This window comes from Coregonus clupeaformis, chromosome 18, assembly GCF_020615455.1.
Source record: "Coregonus clupeaformis isolate EN_2021a chromosome 18, ASM2061545v1, whole genome shotgun sequence".
Classification (NCBI taxonomy): Eukaryota; Metazoa; Chordata; class Actinopteri; order Salmoniformes; family Salmonidae; genus Coregonus; species Coregonus clupeaformis.
Genome location: NC_059209.1, coordinates 36,898,554 through 36,921,576, shown reverse-complemented (window position 1 = coordinate 36,921,576; position 23,023 = coordinate 36,898,554). Strand labels below are relative to the sequence as shown.

At 44.7% G+C, this 23,023-nt stretch overlaps 2 protein-coding genes across 2 annotated transcripts in view; both read right to left on the bottom strand.

Annotated features, from left to right (window-relative positions):
- LOC121587306 (annexin A3) overlaps positions 1 to 4,324 on the bottom strand; it is a 7,937-nt gene extending 3,613 nt beyond the window's left edge. Inside the window, exons 1-10 of the mRNA XM_041904216.1 lie at positions 4,236 to 4,324; positions 3,330 to 3,377; positions 2,216 to 2,303; positions 1,221 to 1,315; positions 982 to 1,095; positions 787 to 877; positions 533 to 612; positions 379 to 435; positions 98 to 191; positions 1 to 13 (exon numbers count right to left, since the gene is read on the bottom strand). The exon at positions 1 to 13 is cut by the window's left edge and continues 83 nt beyond it. Of these exons, the coding sequence (XP_041760150.1) occupies positions 1 to 13; positions 98 to 191; positions 379 to 435; positions 533 to 612; positions 787 to 877; positions 982 to 1,095; positions 1,221 to 1,315; positions 2,216 to 2,303; positions 3,330 to 3,344 (647 nt within the window). The 5' untranslated portion in view covers positions 3,345 to 3,377; positions 4,236 to 4,324. The remainder of the gene's footprint in view (positions 14 to 97; positions 192 to 378; positions 436 to 532; positions 613 to 786; positions 878 to 981; positions 1,096 to 1,220; positions 1,316 to 2,215; positions 2,304 to 3,329; positions 3,378 to 4,235) is intronic.
- A 3,240-nt stretch (positions 4,325 to 7,564) lies between these two features.
- The window catches only part of fras1 (Fraser extracellular matrix complex subunit 1), a 339,766-nt gene continuing 324,307 nt past the window's right edge, over positions 7,565 to 23,023 (bottom strand). Inside the window, exons 65-74 of the mRNA XM_045226860.1 lie at positions 21,630 to 21,862; positions 20,626 to 20,786; positions 20,193 to 20,407; positions 18,417 to 18,567; positions 17,777 to 18,044; positions 14,704 to 14,820; positions 12,337 to 12,503; positions 10,753 to 10,958; positions 9,355 to 9,501; positions 7,565 to 9,132 (exon numbers count right to left, since the gene is read on the bottom strand). Coding sequence (XP_045082795.1) covers positions 8,509 to 9,132; positions 9,355 to 9,501; positions 10,753 to 10,958; positions 12,337 to 12,503; positions 14,704 to 14,820; positions 17,777 to 18,044; positions 18,417 to 18,567; positions 20,193 to 20,407; positions 20,626 to 20,786; positions 21,630 to 21,862 — 2,289 coding nt within the window. The 3' untranslated portion in view covers positions 7,565 to 8,508. The remainder of the gene's footprint in view (positions 9,133 to 9,354; positions 9,502 to 10,752; positions 10,959 to 12,336; positions 12,504 to 14,703; positions 14,821 to 17,776; positions 18,045 to 18,416; positions 18,568 to 20,192; positions 20,408 to 20,625; positions 20,787 to 21,629; positions 21,863 to 23,023) is intronic.

Genomic DNA, 23,023 nt, shown 5'->3' with positions numbered 1-23,023 from the left:
TATTCCACCAGAGCTACACAACAACATGACATCACAGGTCAGATATAAGGCTTCTAGCAAAAACAACAATGTTGTGCCTAAGGTCAGTTATCTTTACTTTGTCTGAGTTGAGGTATGCTTCTCTGACACAGGATGTTGATGAACTTGGACTCGTCTGTCCCCCACTTCTTCCCCCCCGCGTTGTAAAGAGTCTGAAGGAAGGGAATAAATAAATATCTATTTTAGATGTGTTTCACAGAGATGAAAATGTTGTTATAAATGTTATTATAAATGTTGTTATAAATGGTATTATAAATGTATTTTTTTTTATATAAATGTTGTTATAAATGCACCCTAATAACTGTGTCATAACATCTGAGAAACATCAACACACAGCACCTTGGCATCCTCTTTGGCCTTGGCTGCATCCACAAGGGTGTTCTCATCCCGCTTGCCCTTAGATTAAAGACAAATCACATTGAGAGATTTATAGGCCCATTCTATGGACGACAACAGCAACTACAGATCCTATGTTTTGATTGGCTCACAATACCTCGGCCAGAATGAGAATAGCTTCAGCAAATTCTCCCGAAATCTCCTTCTTCAGGTCCAAGGTCAACTTCCTCTCAGTTTCTATGAAAGAAAATCTGTTGCAATGTAAACCTGTCTCCAGGTCAACTATCAAATAATCTTAACATCATCTGATGATGTCATCTCTGTCTAGGTACTGTGTCATTGAATTGATTGGTTGAAACACACAACTGATCCTAGCAATGATTATACTGATTGGTTATGATCAATTCTTACGTTTTAAATAGGCATCAGACAGCTCTTTAATTTGTTTGTTGGATCTTGAGGCGAAGATTTCTATCAAGACACTGTCTTTAGTCCCAATTCCCTGTAACACATTATTCTGGTGTTAGTGTTGAGTACAAATGAAGTTAAAATAAGAAATGATTTGTTTAGGGAGGCAAGAAAAAGGACGTTCTAAAGCTAGCTCACCTTCATGGCCTTGGTGACTTCCTGGCTGTCATAGACGGCAGGGGGCGTGGCCAGCGCAACCAGCAGGTCCTCAAAGTGACCATGGGTGTCCCCTTCTAAGTCCTCCACCAGAGTCTACAGGAAGACAGGTAGACAAGTGATCACACATACACACACAGAAAGAAAGAAAGAGAGAGAGAGAGACATAAGGAGAGGGAGAAAGAGAGTTGTGACCCTGGTAGAAAGTGTTGAGTCCTTACCTTGCCAGTTGCTTCTTGGTAAGCTTTACAGATGAGCTGACGTTGACTACTACTCCTCTGAGTTAGAACATCTATTAAGGTCTTCTCGTTTGTACCTGCAGACAAATCCAACAAGGCTGGTTGGCTATACAACAGAACTGATCCACACACGCACCAGAAAGGATTAGGGGATTGTCTCTATAAGAACTATTTGATTTCATTTAAAATACTTTAAATGTGCTTGAGCGAGCTTGCCTGTTGCACTGGAACCAATAGAATAATCCCACCTGGCACTCCAAGCAGGCTGAAGCAAATGAGAGATCTAAAACAGGCTAGTATTTGAGAGATCTAAAACAAGGCCAGTATTTGAGAGATCTAATACAAGGCCAGTATTTGAGAGATCTAAAACAGGCCAGTATTTGAGAGATCTAAAACAGGCCAGTATTTGAGAGATCTAAAACAGGCAAGTATTTGAGAGATCTAAAACAAGGCAAGTATTTGAGAGATCTAAAACAAGGCCAGTATTTGAGAGAGCTAAAACAGGCCAGTATTTGAGAAATCTAAAACAGGCCCGTATTTGAGAGATCTAAAACAAGGCCAGTATTTGAGAGATCTAAAACAGGCCAGTATTTGAGAGATCTAAAACAGGCCAGTATTTGAGAGATCTAAAACAAGCCAGTATTTGAGAGATCTAAATCAAGGACAGTATTTGAGAGATCTAAAACAGGCCAGTATTTGAGATATCTAAAACAGGCCAGTATTTGAGAGATCTAAAACAAGGCCAGTATTTGAGAGATCTAAAACAGGTCAGTATTTGAGAGATCTAAAACAGGCCGGTATTGGAACCCAGGTCTGTTCTAGAAGAGGCCAGTATTTGAACCCAGGTCTGTTCTAGAAGGGGCCAGTATTTGAACCCAGGTCTGTTCTAGAAGAGGCCAGTATTTGAACCCAGGTCTGTTCTAGAAGGGGCCAGTATTTGAACCCAGGTCTGTTCTAGAAAGGCCAGTATTCGTTACCTAGTCCCTTCATGGCCTTGCTGAGAGCCACAGCGTCATCCTTTGCGTTGAAATCTGCCTTGGGCTTGATGCTCCCTCTCTCCCCGGTCTGCACACAAAATAAACCAGCTTATATTCATATTTCACAAATGAAAACAGTGACACTCAACTTCTATCAATGTGAGAACAGGTAAATGTTGCATTAGGTTGGGGAGTCCATGAGACCTTCCAGGTCATTCAATAGTACAGAAGCGGGCAGAGATACAGACACACAGCCAGTGAGTCACAGGTTTGTGCTATTGTTCGCTAAAGGGGTTTTATGCTTATTAAAACTGAGGTGGCCTAGCCCTCGACTACTGTCTATTTGCACATTGTAAATATACACAGAGTGTACAAAACATTAGGAACACCTTCCTAATATTGAAAAAAATATCATTTTTGCCCTCAGAACAGCCTCAATTCGTCGGGGCATGGACTCTACAAGGTGTCGAAAGCGTTCCACAGGGGATGCTGGCCCATGTTGACTCCAATGCTTCCCAGAGTTGTGTCAAGTTAGATGGATGTCCTTTGGGTGGTGGACCATTCTTGATACACACGGGAAACTGTTGAGCGTGAAAAACCCAGCAGCATTGCAATTCCTGACACACTCAAACCAGTGCACCTGGCACCTACTAACATACCCCGTTCAAAGGCACTTCAATCTTTTTTCTTTTTTTTTGTCATTTAGCAGACGCTCTTATCCAGAGCGACTTACAGGAGCAATTAGGGTTAAGTGCCTTGCTCAAGGGCACATCGACAGATTTTTCACCTAGTCGGCTCGGGGATTAGAACCAGCAATCCAAGTCTCAATTGTCTCAAGGCTTAAAACACCTTCTTTAACATGTCTCCTCCCCTTCATATACACTGATCTAAGTGGATTTAACAAGTGACATCGGTAAGGGATCATAGCTTTCACCTGGATTCACCTGGTCAGTCTATGTCATGGAAAGAGCAGGTGTTCTTAATGTTTTGTACAGTGTAGAAGATGTTTGTTTTATGCTTTATACAAAGTTATCTTAAAAGTTATCCGAAGGTATTCATATGAATTGCCTATTTTATTATCAACGCATGCATCATACACCACTAGTGATCTTACCCATGCATTTGCCATTTCAATGGTGATATGGACCGGTGATCTCCGTGTCTGGTGAGATAAGAACATTCTTATGAAATAGGCCACTTCTCTTACCATATTACTGTTTTTAAAAAGTGATAGAGCACAGTAGCCTAAAGCACCAAAAGTGAATGAAATAAAAAAAATACAATAGAATACAATAGAATACAATAAAATACAATAGAATACAATAGAATTGTCACGGATTCTGCCGAGGCTGCTCCTCCTCCTTGCTCGGGCAGGCTTCGGCGTTCGCCGTCCCCGGAGTACTAGCTACCACCGTTAGATGTTTCGATGTTAGATTGGTTTTGTCTGTCTATTGCACCTGTGTCCGTTTGTGTCTGATTATGTGTCCTATAAGTTGCCTGCTTTGTGTTGATTAGTTTGTGTGTTATTGTTACGCCTGTCCGTTAGTGCTGCGTGTTTCTCTATGTTTGTTGTTTTCGTTGTTTTACGCACAGTTTGCGTAATCGCTCGCCTCTGTTTTGTGTTGAGGCCGTTATTGTATTTTGCCTAGTGTTTCACTAGTAAAGACTGTTGGACTAAGCTTCGGTGTCCTGCGCCTGACTCCCACACCACATTACATCAGCCCTTGACAAGAATACAATAAAATACAATAGAATACAATAGAATACAATAAAATACAATAGAATAGAATACAATAGAATTCATCAGAGCAATGTCAAAAGGATTGCAGATCAAAAACCGTATTCAGCAGTCGAGTCGATCTCAGTGTCAGGTATAGGCAAGATCAATCACATCACATTTTCATAAAACAGTGCATGAAATCACTCCTAACGCACGTCAATACACAACATTCGTCTACAGTATATCCTATTCATAAGACAAAACAATCTCGCAAAATAAATGTATTCTAATGATTCTTACCTGAAGTTTAGCTACCACTCAACACAGTAGGCAACAGCAGAAACCTTCCGCGTATTACAACACAGTACCACACCTTTACCTGAGCTGAGGTGTAGCCTCACTGTGCTTCCCAATGAGGATGTGACGTCATCCCCTGGAGAACAGAGGCTTACCTGTTAAACAGGTTTATGTTTAATACATGCCATAGACTAATGTACTTCTTCGTCGAGACTTTGCTGAATCACTTTTGTTTGAATCATCAAAATGCTGATTTAAAATGTTGAATAGTAATGGTACCATGTCAGAAGTGCAATTCTAGAACACTGTTACCATTTATATTAATCTAGAACACTGTTACCATGTATATTAATCTAGAACACTGTTACCCTGTATATTAATCTAGAACACTGTTACCCTGTATATTAATCTAGAACACCGTTACCCTGTATATTAATCTAGAACACTGTTACCCTGTATATTAATCTAGAACACTGTTACCCTGTATATTAATCTAGAACACCGTTACCCTGTATATTAATCTAGAACACTGTTACCCTGTATATTAATCTAGAACACTGTTACCATGTATATTAATCTAGAACACTGTTACCATGTATATTAATCTAGAACACTGTTACCCTGTATATTAATCTAGAACACTGTTACACAATACACAGACGTCAGTTCAATCTAGTTTTGATTTCAAGTAACGTGAATTCAACATGAAATCAACAAAAAATGTGACCATGTCATTGGATTTAGGTTAAGTCACACTTCCTTTACGTTGACGACTTTTTATCAATCCAATCAGTTTTCCACATTGATTCGTCATAGTATAGATTTTTTGGGTTGAAATGATGTGGAAACAACGTTGATTCAACCATTTTTTTCCCCAGTGGGTAGGCCTACTCTTCTCAAATATTCATGGTTCGGGGAGACTCATATCTCATATTGGTTTTTAATAAAGCTTGCACAGATGCAGATGGGTACATCGATATTTGAGAATGAATGGTTACTCAGCAAACATTGCAAACCAGGTTTTTTTACAATCCCTCAAAGGAAAAATCATGTTTGTGGTTTGAACATATGCAACATTCCACAAGCATAGGATACGCCAAAGCCCCTTGGGGGGAATGGACATTTAGTAGTAAAACTGTATTGTAGGTCTGTAGCTCCTTCCTGCAACAGACTGATAGTTTGCCATTACCATACAGGACTGACTGACTACTAGTTAAACCTGGGACACTATCAGGTTTGACTGGCCTTACAGAAACAACCCAGTTAGCAAGGAATATACAAGCATGTGTTTAACATTTTTATTACTAAAAAGGCACAGAATACAGGCATCGTATTGATAGCAATGGAATTATTTCCACAAATGATAGCACCAAAAAATCTCCAACTTCCCACTGTTTTTTTGATAGGCACACTGTTCTATGAAATTAAAGACAGATTGAGAGAGAGAGAAAGAGAGCGAGAGAGAGAGAGTGAGAGAGAGAGAGAGAGAGAGAGCGAGAGCGAGAGAGAGAGAGAGCGGGAGCGAGAGAGAGCGGGAGCGAGAGAGCGAGAGAGAGCTATTGACAAATCAGTGCCCCACAAAATGGTTTTCTGCAGAACATTCAGTGCTGTGGGATGCTGTGCTGCAGTAGTCATGTGTCATAATCAATCAATCAATAATTCACACACCACAAATGTTACACATCATTCTTACAGATGATGGAAAAAATTGATTATATGATATGGGTAATAACATGATATGGGTAATAACATGATATGGGTAATAACATGATATGGGTAATAACATGATGTGGGTAATAACATGATATGGGTAATAACATGATATGGGTAATAACATGATATGGGTAATAACATGATATGGGTAATAACATGATATGGGTAATACATGATATGGTGTAATAACATGATATGGGTAATAACATGATATGGTGTAATAACATGATATGGGTAATAACATGATATGGGTAATAACATGATATGGGTAATAACATGATATGGGTAATAACATGATATGGGTAATAACATATGGTGTAATAACATGATAATAATGTATACTGCAATATCAACATGTCCCAAATGGCACCCTTATGACTATATAGTGTCCTATTGTCAAAAATAGTGCACTTCATAGGGAATAGGGTGCCTTTTGGGATGCGGTCATAGTGTTGTGGGATTGAACTTGTATGCACATTAAAAAATATATATATATAACTGAGGCATTTGGGGTATTTTGGCACAATGAAGGCAAGGCATAAAATAAAACAGACACACATCTTGTATAAAATATTACAATTTAACCGTAACATGTCCAAATTAAAAAAACAAGAAATCAATTCTGTTATAGTAATAATCACAAGGCTACAGCCGCATCCAATGGGAGTGAGTGGGTGGGTGGGTGGGTGGGTGAGTGGGTGGGTGGGTGGGTGGGTGGGTGAGTGGGTGGGTGGTTGGGTGGTTGGGTGGGTGGGTGGGTGGTTGGGTGGTTGGGTGGGTGGGTGGGTGGGTGGTTGGGTGGGTGGGTGGGTGGCTGGTTGGGTGAGTGGGTGGGTGGGTGAGTGTGTGGGTGGGTGGGTGGGTGGTTGGTTGGGTGGGTGGGTGAGTGGGTGAGTGGGTGGGAGGGTGGGTGAGTGAGTGAGTGAGTGAGTGAGTGGGTGTGTGGGTGGGTGGGTGGGTGTGTGGGTGGGTGTGTGAGTGAGTGGGTGGGTGGTTGGGTGGGTGGGCACCAACCTAGCTAGGCTATATCATCTGCAGTAGCAGCATTCTATAGTGCACACAGTCGATGGAAACACCAGTTTTTACAATCATTCACCGATGGAATTCCACTCTTTACCCTTGGTGAAAACACTTTGGACGATTTGTATGGATTTGGAAATGCATGAGACAGTACTGCATGTAATGGCACTTATGGAAAGCTTTTGAGCTAAAATACATAGTGGCTGCTTTTACACAGGCAGCCCAATTCTGATCTTTTTTCACTGATTGTTCTTTTGACCAATCAGATCAGCTCTGAAAAAGATCTGATGTAAAAAACATTTGATGTGATTGGTCAAAAGACCAATTAGTGGAAGAAAAAGATCAGAATTGTCTGCCTGTGTAAATGCAGAAAAACACCCCCTATTCCCTAGTTCACTACTTTTGTCCAGGACCCAGTGGTGCACTATAAAGTATAGATCAATGTTTCCCAACTCCAGTCCTCCAGTACCCCCCAACAGCCCAACTCCAGTCCTCCAGTCCCCCCCAACAGCCCAACTCCAGTCCTCCAGTACCCCCCAACAGCCCAACTCCAGACCTCCAGTACTCCCAACAGCCCAACTCCAGACCTCCAGTACTCCCAACAGCCCAACTCCAGTCCTCCAGTACTGTTGGTGGTACTGGAGGACTGGAGTTGGTATAGGGGATAGGGTGACATTTCTGACACACCATATTACTAGGCTGGATCTTAGTTCCACAAGCAGAGACCTTAGTTTGAGGAGAGAGTGTGTTCATGGATTAATTGCACTTGAGAATATATCATTTACACACTACTCATTCAGTTGTGGGCAGAAGACCATAACACACTATAGGCCTGTATCCTAACAGTTTTTGTGCAAATCTTCCATTGAAATGAATGAATGATGAACGAAAGTGGCGTTAGGATTGGGTCCTGACTGTGTTTAAATACCGTCATAGTGGTCATATTGGGGTACTGCAATTAAATAATGCAGCCGAGCTTTCGCTAAACTATTCAAATGATTCAAGACAAGCTGGAGCAAAGTGCCTGAGCTACTGGATGTTGATCATTTTGGCGTTGTTGTTGTCATGGACACAGAAAGAGAAAACAAGGCAGCAGATTTCTCCCGACTGATTCCAAACTCTCTAGTCGTTCAACGACGACGACAAGTCGAAAACAATAATAAAACGACAGGAGACCCAAATAGATTCAAATCATGACACCATAGTTCGACAGTCGTTCACTCCTTTTCCTATTCCTGAGGTAGCCCAGTTCTGAAATGATTTGAATAAACGCTGAAAACGCTGCTACGCTTCCCTTTGTACTTTTATCTCTCATCGCGGTCATATAAAAATACATTAACAAACAATATCTTACTCCATAAGTACAAACAAACGCTTTTTAGAAAATAACATTTCTTTTAGATTTCTCATAAAATACTCCTCCACTCCGGGAGATGTTTCCCCTTGAGTATGTTACTTCTACTGGTTTAAACGGACAACTTTGGTGCCCCGCCTTGGAAATTAACTAGCAAGGGGAAACACTTGTGGGAGGTGGAGGGGATCCTCAGACCTCGGTGCCGTCGTTGTGGAGGTTGTTGTGGAGCTTGACCTCCAGGTTGACCTGCTTGAATTTCGCCCCTCCGTTGACCTTTGCCCCTCTGTTGACCTTGGAGTTGACGTTGTCGTAGTTACGGTTGATGTTGATGTTCCTGACGGTGCAGTGTTTGGAGCTGAAGTTCTTCTCCAGGGTCTTCTCCAAACACACCTCTACTTTGGTGTTCAGAGGGTACTCCTCCGCCATCTGGGACGGCTTCTTCCCAGCCGACTGTCGGCACTTCCTAAAGAGTAAACAGGAAGCCAGCAGGACGAGGACCAATAGGGTTAGCGCAGCCACGCCCCCGCCCACCGACCCACCCATCTGGGGGTTAAAGGTTGAGGCAGCGGAGACCTCGAGGCGGAGAGTCTTCATGTTGGTTCCGTTCTTCGTCTGGTCGCCTTCGTTGTCATAGATCAGAGACTCGTCTAGAGTGAGGCGTCCGCTGCGGTCAACCAGGTCCCGGCGAGCCCGCCCCCCGCCGCTGCTGTGGGTGAGCTGATAGGTCAGAGAGCGCTGGATCCTGGGGCCGGAGATGGACTCTGGACCAATCACGTAGATCACCTGCAGGTACCACTGATGCCCCGCCTCCACCTGTCAATCAAAAGAGAGAGAGAGCGTTACCATGGAGATAAATCAGATAAATCGTTTTATTTCTCTGAGAGTTACCCTCAAACCTGAAGAAGACATTTTTGAAGGGTACCTACATAAGGCCTTCATAACAGATTTAGAACTCATACATAATGCATTCATAAGCAGTACATCATCATTAATAAATCATTACAGTTAAGTGGATAAGTCTTTGTCTTCACTGACCTTGTACAGGGCATCAACTTTCATGGTGAACCCATCAACACCAGGCATGGCTGTCATGGTCTGTAGTTCGGTAATATCCGATGCAAAGTTAGCCTCGAAGGGAACGTCGTGGAAGTACCTATCACAGACATCAGGCTGCTTCCGATCCTAAAGGAGAGAGGTTACAACACCGTTATTTCAACTTATCCGGACCCTATCAAATCAAACACTAGCATACATGCTAACAAGGTTAGCTAACTGCTGGATGTGGGCTATAGATGTAGATGTGGAAAGTACATTAGCACAATTGTTGTTTAAATCTCATTATAAAGTGGTTGGTTCGAGCACTGAATGCTGATTGGCTGACAGCCGTGGTATATCAGACCGTATACCACACGTATGACAAAACATGTATTTATACTACTCTAATTACGTTGGTAACCAGTTTGTAATAGCAATAAGGCACCTCGGTGGTTTGTGGTATATGGCCAATATACCACGGCTAAGGGCTGTGTCCAGGCACTCTGCGTTGCGTCACACATAAGAACAGCCCTTAGCCGTGGTATATTGGCCAGATACCACACCCCCTCAGGCCTTATTGCTTAAATAAAGGTTGAACTTTCAGTTGTACTTTCAGTTGTAGTTTCAGTAAAATGTGTAGTTTCCAGCATTCGTGACAATAGCCTGCCATACAACCATTATTGTAAACAATAGCATAAATATGATCCAACAATACAATACCAGAGCAGTGATTTGTACACCAATAAGATTCCTCCTATTTGAATAGCTCAAAGTCTTAAAATCTCTTCAAATCCATGACTATGCCCTGAGAGACTTGACCAAACCAGTCTATCAGGTCACATGGGTGGCTGTTACGTTGGGTGACATACCACAGACAAACCAAAAGGATACTGTCACTACCTCACAGTCAATTATGTGACTCAGTTGGTAAAAGCATGGCGCAAGCAACACCTAGGTTGTGGGTTCAACTCCCGCAGGGATCACATTTACAAATAATGTACAGTATGCACTCTGTAATACAAGTCGGTTTGGATAAAAGTGTCTGCTAAAAGGAATACATGGATTCTGCAAGCAGTGGCACTGGCTGCATTCCAGGTTGTAAAAATTGCAGTCACACTGCACAGATCATAAGTGTTTTTAGCATCTCAGGGAAGCACATTAATATGACATGGAAATCTTCTGAGCTGTGCAGTGTGACTGTGAAAAAGATGACCTGGAACATCACCAATATATCCAACCACTATAAGAGGAAAATGGGAGTTGAATAGAAAATATGCCATCATAGAGATGGATAGAGGGCACAATTGCCACAAAACTTGTATTAGCATGGGCAGCACCATGGCAGACATAGCAAACATAGGACGCATGCCCTCTTTCCATCTCTATGGATATCCATACCAGGATCAGGAACCTGTGTTTGAGGTGTTTGTTGGGCTGGATGCAGCCGTACTGAGGGCCCTCGTTGTACAGAGTCCCTGTGGGGTCGAAGAAGGGCACGTATCCATCCCGTCCTGTGCACAGGTACACCTTCTCCAGCTGCAGCTTGTAGGCTGCGTTCAGGTTCTGCTCCGGGTTCCACAGCACCCTGCCATACAGTGTCTGGCCTGTAGGGGCAGCAGAGAGAAATTACTGTAATTCACAGCACACTGTCGTACAGCAGAGAGACATTACTGTCATACACAGCATCCTGTCATACAGTGTCTGGGCTGTAGGGGCAGCAGAGAGACATTACTGTAATACACAGCACCCTGCCATACAGCTCTGGCCTGTAGGGGCAGCAGAGAGACATTACTGTAATACACAACACCCTGCCATACAGTGTCTGGCCTGTAGGGGCAGCAGAGAGACATTACTGTAATACACAGCACCCTGCCATACAGTAGAGAGACATTACTGTAATACACAGCACCCTGCCATACAGCGTCTGGCCTGCAATACAGTAGAGAGACATTACTGTAATACACAGCACCCTGCCATACAGCGTCTGGCCTGTAGGGGCAGCAGAGAGACATTACTGTAATACACAGCACCCTGCCATACAGCGTCTGGCCTGTAGGGGCAGCAGAGAGACATTACTGTAATACACAGCACCCTGCCATACAGCGTCTGGCCTGTAGGGGCAGCAGAGAGACATTACTGTAATACACAGCACCCTGCCATGCAGCGTCTGGCCTGTAGGGGCAGCAGAGAGACATTACTGTAATACACAGCACCCTGCCATACAGCGTCTGGCCTGTAGGGGCAGCAGAGAGACATTACTGTAATACACAGCACCCTGCCATACAGCGTCTGGCCTGTAGGGGCAGCAGAGAGACATTACTGTAATACACAACACCCTGCCATACAGTGTCTGGCCTGTAGGGGCAGCAGAGAGACATTACTGTAATACACAACACCCTGCCATACAGCGTCTGGCCTGTAGGGGCAGCAGAGAGACATTACTGTAATACACAGCACCCTGCCATACAGTGTCTGGCCTGTAGGGGCAGCAGAGAGACATTACTGTAATACACAGCACCCTGCCATACAGCGTCTGGCCTGTAGGGGCAGCAGAGAGACATTACTGTAATACACAGCACCCTGCCATACAGCGTCTGGCCTGTAGGGGCAGCAGAGAGACATTACTGTAATACACAACACCCTGCCATACAGTGTCTGGCCTGTAGGGGCAGCAGAGAGACATTACTGTAATACACAACACCCTGCCATACAGCGTCTGACCTGTAGGGGCAGCAGAGAGACATTACTGTAATACACAGCACCATGCCATACAGTGTCTGGCCTGTAGGGGCAGCAGAGAGACATTACTGTAATACACAGCACCCTGCCATACAGCGTCTGGCCTGTAGGGGAAGATTTTGTCTTTGGTTATGCAGATAATGGGTAATAAAAATAAATAATAATAGCTCAACTATCCCCGTTCTCCCCTGATGACTTCATTTGAGTCTGCCCTGTGGCTCGTGTGTGGAACAGTCATTGTACCCATAGAGAAGGCTCCCTTGTAGTCCATCTCAGCCATGGACATGTCAGCGACGGCAGGGTCCATTATGAACACCTTCTCATTGTTGCACAGCTGGAACTCTGTGTTGAGGCTGTAGACGACAGGCACCGGTCGGTTGGTCTGCTGGAAGGCTATAGGTAGTTGGAACCTGGGAGAGACGACATAATGTCAGGTTGTTAACGTATACGTAGAGCATGGCCATATGAAGCAGGGTCCTAGGGTGGAGCCTTGAGGGACACCACAACGTATCTTTGAGTGACATACTTAACCAAATCAACCATATCTTTATTTGCCAACCAAGTGTCTAGATAGGAGCATGGCAACAGTGTCTAGATAGGAGCATGGCAACAGTGTCTAGATAGGAGCATGGCAACAGTGTCTAGATAGGAGCATGGTAACAGTGTCTAGATAGGAGCATGGTAACAGTGTCTAGATAGGAGCATGGTAACAGTGTCTAGATAGGAGCATGGTAACAGTGTCTAGATAGGAGCATGGCAACAGTGTCTAGATAGGAGCATGGCAACAGTGTCTAGATAGGAGCATGGTAACAGTGTCTAGATAGGAGCATGGCAACAGTGTCTAGATAGGAGCATGGCAACAGTGTCTAGATAGGAGCATGGCAACAGTGTCTAGATAGGAGCATGGTAACAGTGTCTAGATAGGAGCATGGCAACAGTGTCTAGATAGGAGCATGGTAACAGTGTCTAGATAGGAGCATGGTAACAGTGTCTAGATAGGAGCATGGCAACAGTGTCTAGATAGGAGCATGGCAACAGTGTCTAGATAGGAGCATGGTAACAGTGTCTAGATAGGAGCATGGTAACAGTGTCTAGATAGGAGCATGGTAACAGTGTCTAGATAGGAGCATGGTAACAGTGTCTAGATAGGAGCATGGTAACAGTGTCTAGATAGGAGCATGGTAACAGTGTCTAGATAGGAGCATGGCAACAGTGTCTAGATAGGAGCATGGCAACAGTGTCTAGATAGGAGCATGGCAACAGTGTCTAGATAGGAGCATGGTAACAGTGTCTATATAGGAGCATGGCAACAGTGTCTAGATAGGAGCATGGTAACAGTGTCTAGATAGGAGCATGGTAACAGTGTCTAGATAGGAGCATGGCAACAGTGTCTAGATAGGAGCATGGTAACAGTGTCTAGATAGGAGCATGGTAACAGTGTCTAGATAGGAGCATGGTAACAGTGTCTAGATAGGAGCATGGTAACAGTGTCTAGATAGGAGCATGGTAACAGTGTCTAGATAGGAGCATGGTAACAGTGTCTAGATAGGAGCATGGTAACAGTGTCTAGATAGGAGCATGGTAACAGTGTCTAGATAGGAGCATGGTAACAGTGTCTAGATAGGAGCATGGTAACAGTGTCTAGATAGGAGCATGGCAACAGTGTCTAGATAGGAGCATGGCAAGAGTGTCTAGATAGGAGCATGGCAACAGTGTCTAGATAGGAGCATGGCAACAGTGTCTAGATAGGAGCATGGTAACAGTGTCTAGATAGGAGCATGGCAAGAGTGTCTAGATAGGAGCATGGCAACAGTGTCTAGATAGGAGCATGGTAATAGTGTCTAGATAGGAGCATGGCAACAGTGTCTAGATAGGAGCATGGTAACAGTGTCTAGATAGGAGCATGGTAACAGTGTATGGCCCTCACTAAGTAGTGTATGGTGGCTGTGGAGGGACATACTTCTATTTGGCCCTCACTAAGTAGTGTATGGTGGCTGTGGAGGGATATACTTCTCTGGGGCTCTCACTAAGTAGTGTATGGTGGCTGTGGAGGGACATACTTCTCTGGGGCTCTCACTAAGTAGTGTATGGTGGCTGTGGAGGGACATACTTCTATTTGGCCCTCACTAAGTAGTGTATGGTGGCTGTGGAGGGACATACTTCTATTTGGCCCTCACTAAGTAGTGTATGGTGGCTGTGGAGGGACATACTTCTCTGGGGCCCTCACTAAGTAGTGTATGGAGGCTGTGGAGGGACATACTTCTCTGGGGCCCTCACTAAGTAGTGTATGGAGGCTGTGGAGGGACATACTTCTCTGGGGCCCTCACTAAGTAGTGTATGGAGGCTGTGGAGGGACATACTTCTCTGGGGCCCTCACTAAGTAGTGTATGGTGGCTGTGGAGGGACATACTTCTCTGGGGCCCTCACTAAGTAGTGTATGGTGGCTGTGGAGGGACATACTTCTCTGGGGCCCTCACTAAGTAGTGTATGGAGGCTGTGGAGGGACATACTTCTCTGGGGCCCTCACTAAGTAGTGTATGGTGGCTGTGGAGGGACATACTTCTCTGGGGCCCTCACTAAGTAGTGTATGGAGACTGTGGAGGGACATACTTCTCTGGGGCGTGGGCTGTGCAGGACAGAGGCTTGTCTCCAGGGTCGGTCCATGGTTGGGTTGGCTGCACGGTACAGGGGATCAGAAACACTGTGTACTCCCCGGAGTAGTCTTTCCTGGAACACAACAAGCACACACATTATGTAAAGCTCCTCTAACAGAGACGCTTCTGAACCACATTTGCATGATGATTCAACCTTGCCTGAGACCTGACGACTTACATTGTGTCCCCCGGCTAATGCCCAGGCTTTAGCTTAGCTCAGCAGGCTAACACCGTTTTGTGGCATGCAGAAAACACAGGTTGGAACAAAAGCCTACACACCAAGTAACCCTTACTGACCTGCTGTAAGAGGTGGCCCTCCAGAGCTGGTAGGGAGAGTCACTGGGTATAGCTATTAATATATATCTATAACTCTATATAACAGTATGTCTGTGTACTGACCTGCTGTATGAATGAATGAATGAATGAATGAATGAATGACATTTTATTTTCGTGTCAAATCGCCAATTGGCAGCCCATCCCTTATGGGATTAATTGACACATAAACAAACATTACAATAATTCACTGTGGTAATTAAATGATCATTATTATTTTTCTTCCAGTGTTCGCTGCATTGCGCATCGCATAAAGAGTGAAAAAATGAAAGGTAAAAATCAATTGATAATAGTAAATAAGGTTATCCAAATAATAATTATCTCCCTAGAGAAGTAAAATAATATACATGAACTCAGCAAAAAAAAAAGAAACGTCCCTTTTTCAGGACCCTGTCTTTCAAAGATAATTCATAAAAATCAAAATAACTTCACAGATCTTCATTGTAAAGGGTTTAAACACTGTTTCCCATGCTTGTTCAATGAACCATAAACAATGAATGAACCATAAACAATGAATGAACATGCATCTGTGGAACGGTCGTTAAGACACTAACAGCTTACAGATGGTAGGCAATTAAGGTCACAGTTATGAAAACGTAGGACACTAAAGAGGCCTTTCTACTGACTCTGATAAACACCAAAAGAAAGATGCCCAGGGTCCCTGCTCATCTGCGTGAATGTGCCTTAGGCATGCTGCAAGGAGGCATGAGGACTGCAGATGTGGCCAGGGCAATAAATTGCAATGTCCGTACTGTGAGATGCCTAAGACAGCGCTACAGGGAGACAGGAAGGACAGCTGATCGTCCTCGCATTGGCAGATCACGTGTAACAACACCTGCACAGGATCGGTACAGCCGAACATCACACCTGCGGGACAGGTACAGTACGGCAACAACAACTGCCCGAGTTACACCAGGAATGCACAATCCCTCCATCAGTGCTCAGACTGTCCGCAAAAAGGCTGAGAGTGGCTGAACCGAGGGATTGTAGGCCTGTTGTAAGGCAGGTCCTCACCAGACATCACCGGCAACAATGTTGCCTATGGGCACAAACCCACCTGCCGCCCTAGTACTTGGTGGAAAAACCCTTGTTGGCAATCACAGAGGTCAGACGTTTCTTGTAGTTGGCCACCAGGTTTGCACACGTCTCAGGAGGGATTTTGTCCCACTCCTCTTTGCAGATCTTCTCCAAGTCATTAAGGTTTCGAGCCTGACGTTTGGCAACTCGAACCTTCAGCTCCTGCCACAGATTTTCTATGGGATTAAGGTCTGGAGACTGGCTAGGCCACTCCAGGACTTAATGTGCTTCTTCTTGAGCCACTCCTTTGTTGCCTTGGCCGTGTGTTTTGGGTCATTGTCATGCTGGAATATCCATCCACAACCCATTTTCAATGCCCTGGCTGAGGGAAGGAGGTTCTCATCCAAGATTTGACGGTACATGGCCCCGTCCATCGTCCCTTTGATGCAGTGAAGTTGTCCTATCCCCTTAGCAGAAAAACACCCCCAAAGCATAATGTTTCCACCTCCATGTTTGACGGTGGGGATGGTGTTCTTGGGGTCATAGGCAGCATTCCTCCTCCTCCAAACACGGCGAGTTGAGTTGATGCCAAAGAGCTCCATTTTGGTCTCATCTGACCACAACACTTTCACCCAGTTCTCCTCTGAATCATTCAGATGTTCATTGGCGAACTTCAGACGGGCATGTATATGTACTTTCTTGAGCAGGGGGACCTTGCGGGCGCTGCAGGATTTCAGTCCTTCACGGCGTAGTATGTTACCAATTGTTTTCTTGGTGACTATGGTCCCAGCTGCCTTGAGATCATTGACAAGATCCTCCCGTGTGGTTCTGGGCTGATTCCTCACCATTCTCATGATCATTGCAACTCCACGAGGTGAGATCTTGCATGGAGCCCCAGGCCGAGGGAGATTGACAGTTCTTTGGGGTTTCTTCCATTTGCGAATAATCGCACCAACTGTTGTCACCTTCTCACCAAGCTGCTTGGCGATGGTCTTGTAGCCCATTCCAGCCTTGTGTAGGTCTACAATCTTGTCCCTGACATCCTTGGAGAGCTCTTTGGTCTTGGCGATGGTGGAGAGTTTGGAGTCTGATTGATTGATTGCTTCTGTGGACAGGCGTCTTTTATACAGGTAACAAACTGAGATTAGGAGCACTCCCTTTAAGAGTGTGCTCCTAATCTCAGCTCGTTACCTGTATAAAAGACACCTGGGAGCCAGAAATCTTTCTGATTGAGAGGGGGTCAAATACTTATTTCCCTCATTAAAATGCAAATCAATTTATAACATTTTTGACATGCGTTTTTCTGGATTTTTTTGTTGTTATTCTGTCTCTCACTGTTCAAATAAACCTACCATTAAAATTATAGACTGATCATTTCTTTATCAGTGGGCAAACGTACAAAATCAGCAGGGGATCAAATACTTTTTTTCCCTCACTGTACATACATAACATATACAGATAAATAAATACAGAAAAAAATAAACAGAAGGCATTTGAACCAAGTCTGGCACAAAGAGAAGATTCATATGGGAGACAAGCCTATACACAATCTTATATACACACGTGCCATTTACCACATAGAAGCTAAGTAAGAGGAGGTGGCAGGGAGAGTCAAAGGACTGGGTATATCTATTAATATATATCTATAACTGTATATAACAGTATGTCTGTGTACTGACCTGCTGTAAGAGGAGGTGGCCTTCCAGAGCTGGTAGGGAGAATCAAAGGACTGGGCGCTCCAGATCAGCTGCATGTCAAACTCTATCCCCCCCAGGTGGTCTGGGGCCATCAGGTGGGACTTGTGCCCAGGCAGGGTGTGGTGCTCGGGGACAAACTGGCCCCTGAACTTGGCGTGGGTTTTGAACTCGATTACCAGACGGCCATCTTCTCTTATGTAGATCCTGATGATCTGGAGTCTGGCTGACAGAACGCTGTCTGTCTGGATGCCTAGTGGACACAGGAACATAACAGTTAAACGAAGTTACACAGGAAACATAACAGTTAAATGGAGTTACACAGGAAACATAACAGTTAAATGGAGTTACACAGGAAACATAACAGTTAAATGGAGTTACACAGAAACATAACAGTTAAATGGAGTTACACAGAAACATAACAGTTAAATGGAGTTACACAGAAACATAACAGTTAAATGAAGTTACACAGGAAACTTAACAGTTAAATGGAGTTACACAGGAAACATAACAGTTAAATGGAGTTACACAGGAAACATAACAGTTAAACGAAGTTACACAGAAACATAACAGTTAAATGGAGTTACACAGATGTGTAACCCTAACCACACACACACACACCCACCTGTCCTCCAGAGCACAGTATCATAGAAGAAAGAGAACTGCATTTCAGTGTGGTGTTCCAGAGAGGCCCAGCCCCTGGGAGCTGTAACGTAGATATAGGACACATAGAGAGGAACCTGCACCGTCAGGAACGACTGGGCCGAGTCACGCACCTGGGGGGGGACATAGCACATGACATAAGATAAAGTGACAGGAAATAACACTACTCCACCAGGAACAACTGAGTCACGCACCTGGGGGTGGGACATACATAAGACATGACATAAGGTGACGTTACATTACAGGACATGACGTAATGCTACTGAACATGGCATGGCATGGCATGATCTAAGGCAGGGTTCTTCAATTCCGGTCCTGGAGGGCCGAAACACTTCTGTTTTTTATTTCTACCTGGTAGTTAATTGCACTCGCCTGGTGTCCCAGGTCTGAATTAGCCCCTGATTAGAAGGAGAGGATGAAAAACAGAGGTGTTTCGGCCCTCCAGGACCGGAATTGAAGAACCCTGATCTAAGGTGACATAGAGTAGCAACAGCTGTAGTCTGTCCTAGACTGTTTTGCATACTGTGGTTGGGATGAGTCACATGCAAACTCGATCTGAGCATTCAAGGCTTCTACTGCCTGTGTGCTCACATGACTGGGAAACAAAAGTCAATGCAAATCAAACTGACTAGCCAATGTGGACACAATAGCACTGTGGACTCCAATCATGCTGTTTTACTGTGTGTAAAGGAATATCTGAGAGAATATTATGTCCACTAGTAATGTGCCAGAAATGGAAACAGGAGTGAATTCAGAGCATGATAAACACTAGAGTACAGTGTCACCCCTAACCCTCTATGTGACCCCTAACCCTCTATGTGACCCCTAACCCTCTATGTGACCCCTAACCCTCTATGTGACCCCTAACCCTCTATGTGACCCCTAGCCCTCTATGTGACCCCTAGCCCTCTATGTGACCCCTAGCCCTCTATGTGACCCCTAACCCTCTATGTGACCCTTAGCCCTCTATGTGACCCCTAGCCCTCTATGTGACCCCTAACCCTCTATGTGACCCCTAGCCCTCTATGTGACCCCTAGCCCTCTATGTGACCCCTAACCCTCTATGTGACCCCTAACCCTCTATGTGACCCCTAACCCTCTATGTGACCCCTAGCCCTCTATGTGACCCCTAACCCTCTATGTGACCCCTAGCCCTCTATGTGACCCCTAACCCTCTATGTGACCCTTAGCCCTCTATGTGACCCCTAGCCCTCTATGTGACCCCTAACCCTCTATGTGACCCCTAACCCTCTATGTGACCCCTAGCCCTCTATGTGACCCCTAGCCCTCTATGTGACCCCTAGCCCTTTATGTGACACCTAACCCTCTATGTGACCCCTAACCCTCTATGTGACCCCTAACCCTCTATGACCCCTAGCCCTCTATGTGACCCCTAACCCTCTATGTGACCCCTAACCCTCTATGTGACCCCTAACCCTCTATGTCACCCCTAACCCTCTATGTCACCCCTAACCCTCTATGTCACCCCTAACCCTCTATGTGACCCCTAACCCTCTATGTGACCCCTAACCCTCTATGTGACCCCTAGCCCTCTATGTGACCCCTAACCCTCTATGTGACCCCTAGCCCTCTATATGACCCCTAACCCTCTATGTGACCCCTAACCCTCTATGTGACCCCTAACCCTCTATGTGACCCCTAACCCTCTATGTGCCCCCTGACCCTCTATGTGACCCCTGACCCTCTATGTGCCACTACAGGGCGTATTGTAGCGTACCTGGAAGTCGGCAGTGACGGAGCCTCCACAGACGTCTATGAGCTCCGTCATGTCGTAGTAGGCATCGAAGGTCCAGATACAGCTCTTCAGGTTGAGGTGTTTGTACAGCTGGATGCTCTTAGCCTCTCTGACACTGGGGTTGAACTGGTAGGGTCTGTCATAACCCGGACCCAGAGAGATACTGTCGTACTGGACATCATCCAGGAAACCCGTCTCTGAATCACACACAGGGAGGGGAAGACAAATCCAACACACTTTGTTAAAGGGAGGATTTATGTTATTTGGTGCAAGTATGTGTGTGTGTGTGTGTGTGTGTGTGTGTGTGTGTGTGTGTTGAAGCATAAGTGCATTTTACAAGGATGAGTGGCTGTGTGTGTGCATGCGTGCGCACGTTCAAGCACGTGTGTGTGATCAAGCGTGTGTGTGTCCTTACCGGAGACCCCCTGCAGGTCTTTGAGAGTGACCAGGTTCGAACAGATGTGCTGCTGTCTGTAGATGGACTCTGACAGCAGGAAGTGCAGGTTGTGGAGGGGCATGGTGGACACTAGGGGCAGCATACCATCCTGATGGGGGATCTGCACCGAGATGTGGATACTGCAGAAGAAAAAGAAGACAACACAAGGTTAGTGTTATAGAACTAATATAGACCATATGGAGAAGTTCTACTATTAATATAGACCATATGGAGATGTTTTACTATTAATATAGACCATATGGAGGTGTTCTACTATTAATATAGACCATATGGAGGTGTTCTACTATTATTATAGACCATATGGAGGTGTTCTACTATTAATATAGACCATATGGAGGTGTTCTACTATTAATATAGACCATATGGAGATGTTCTACTATTAATATAGACCATATGGAGGTGTTCTACTATTATAGACCATATGGAGATGTTCTACTATTAATATAGACCATATGGAGATGTTCTACTATTAATATAGACCATATGGAGGTGTTCTACTATTAATATAGACCATATGGAGGTGTTCTACTATTAATATAGACCATATGGAGGTGTTCTACTATTAATATAGACCACATGGAGGTGTTATACTATTAATATAGACCATATGGAGATGTTCTACTATTAATATAGACCATATGGAGATGTTCTACTATTCATATAGACCATATGGAGATGTTCTACTATTATAGACCATATGGAGGTGTTCTAGTATTAATATAGACCATATGGAGATGTTCTACTATTATAGACCATATGGAGGTGTTCTACTATTATAGACCATATGGAGGTGTTCTACTATTAATATAGACCATTTGGAGATATGTATGTGTGGATGTTGAGCTCATCGGTTGGGTAGCTCCTTGTGTTAGAGTTTGTTTGGCTGCATGACTGTGTGTTTGTGTGTTTGCACACCTGCTTTTTGTGTGTGTGTTTGTGTGTGTGAATGCCTTCCTGCTCACCGGTTGGGGTGCTCCTTGTGTTTGACATCCAGGTACTTTAGAGTGGCGATGAACGACTGGGCCTGGAACCCTCGCGCTGTTCCCGTGGTAACAGGGGTGTGGCATATGGAACCTTCAGTGCCGATGGTTGCTATGTTACTCCTCAGCGGTGTTCCAAGATGGCCGGACTTGTCGCGGGCCTGGGCCACACAGCGCACATGGAACCTCCGAGAGAAATAGATACTGTCCAGGACCTGTGGAGAAAATACAGTCAATCAATCAGTCAATCAATCAATCAGTCAATCAATCAGTCAGTCAGTCAATCAGTCAGTCAGTCAGTCAATTAATCAGTCAATCAATCAATAAATCAGTGCACTGGCTGAAGAAATTCAGTTACGTGGACGCACGCACTCAGACAACACAAACACACAGACTATACCAGAACCTTCTCCTACATATCACTGCTCCTAAATTCTACACTCTTAGAAAAAAAGGTGCTAATTAGAACCATATAGGGCTCTTCGGTTTGTCCCCATAGGGGAACCCTTTTTGGTGCTAGGTAGAACCAATGCTTCCCACAGTTGTGTCAAGTTGCCTGAGTGGCGCAGTGGTCTAAGGCACTGCATCGCAGTGCTAACTGTGCCACTAGAGATCCTGGTTCGAATCCAGGCTCTGTCGCAGCCGGCCACGACCGGGAGACTCATGGGCGGCGCACAATTGGCCCAGCGTCGTCCAGGGTAGGGGAGGGAATGGCCGGCAGGGATGTAGCTCAGTTGATAGAGCATGGCGTTTGCAACGCCAGGGTTGTGGGTTCGATTCACACGGGGGGCCAGTATAAAAAAATATGTATTCACTAACTGTAAGTCGCTCTGGATAAGAGCGTCTGCTAAATGACTAAAATGTAAAATGTAATGTCCTTTGGGTGGTGGACCATTCTTGATTCACACAGGAAACTGTTGAGTGTGAAAAACCCAGCATTGTTGCAGTTCTTGACACAAACCAGCGTGCCTGGCACCTACGACCATACCCCATTCAAAGGCATTTAAATATTGTGTCTTTCCCATTCCCCCTCTGAATGGCACACATACACAATCCATGTCTCAATTGTCTTAAAAATATTTTTTTTACTTGTCTCCTCTCTTTCGACTACACTGATTTAAGTGTAACTTTTATGCTCGCTTCAAGGCAAGCAACACTGAAGCATGCATGAGAGAACCAGCTGTTCCGGACGACTGTGTGATCACGCTCTCCGTAGCAGATGTGAGCAAGACCTTTAAACAGGTCAACATTCACAAGGCCGCGGGGCCAGACGGATTACCAGGACGTGTACTCAAAGCATGTGCGAACCAACTGGCAAGTGTATTCACTGACATTTTCATCCTCTCTCTGACCGAGTCTGTAATACCTACATGTTT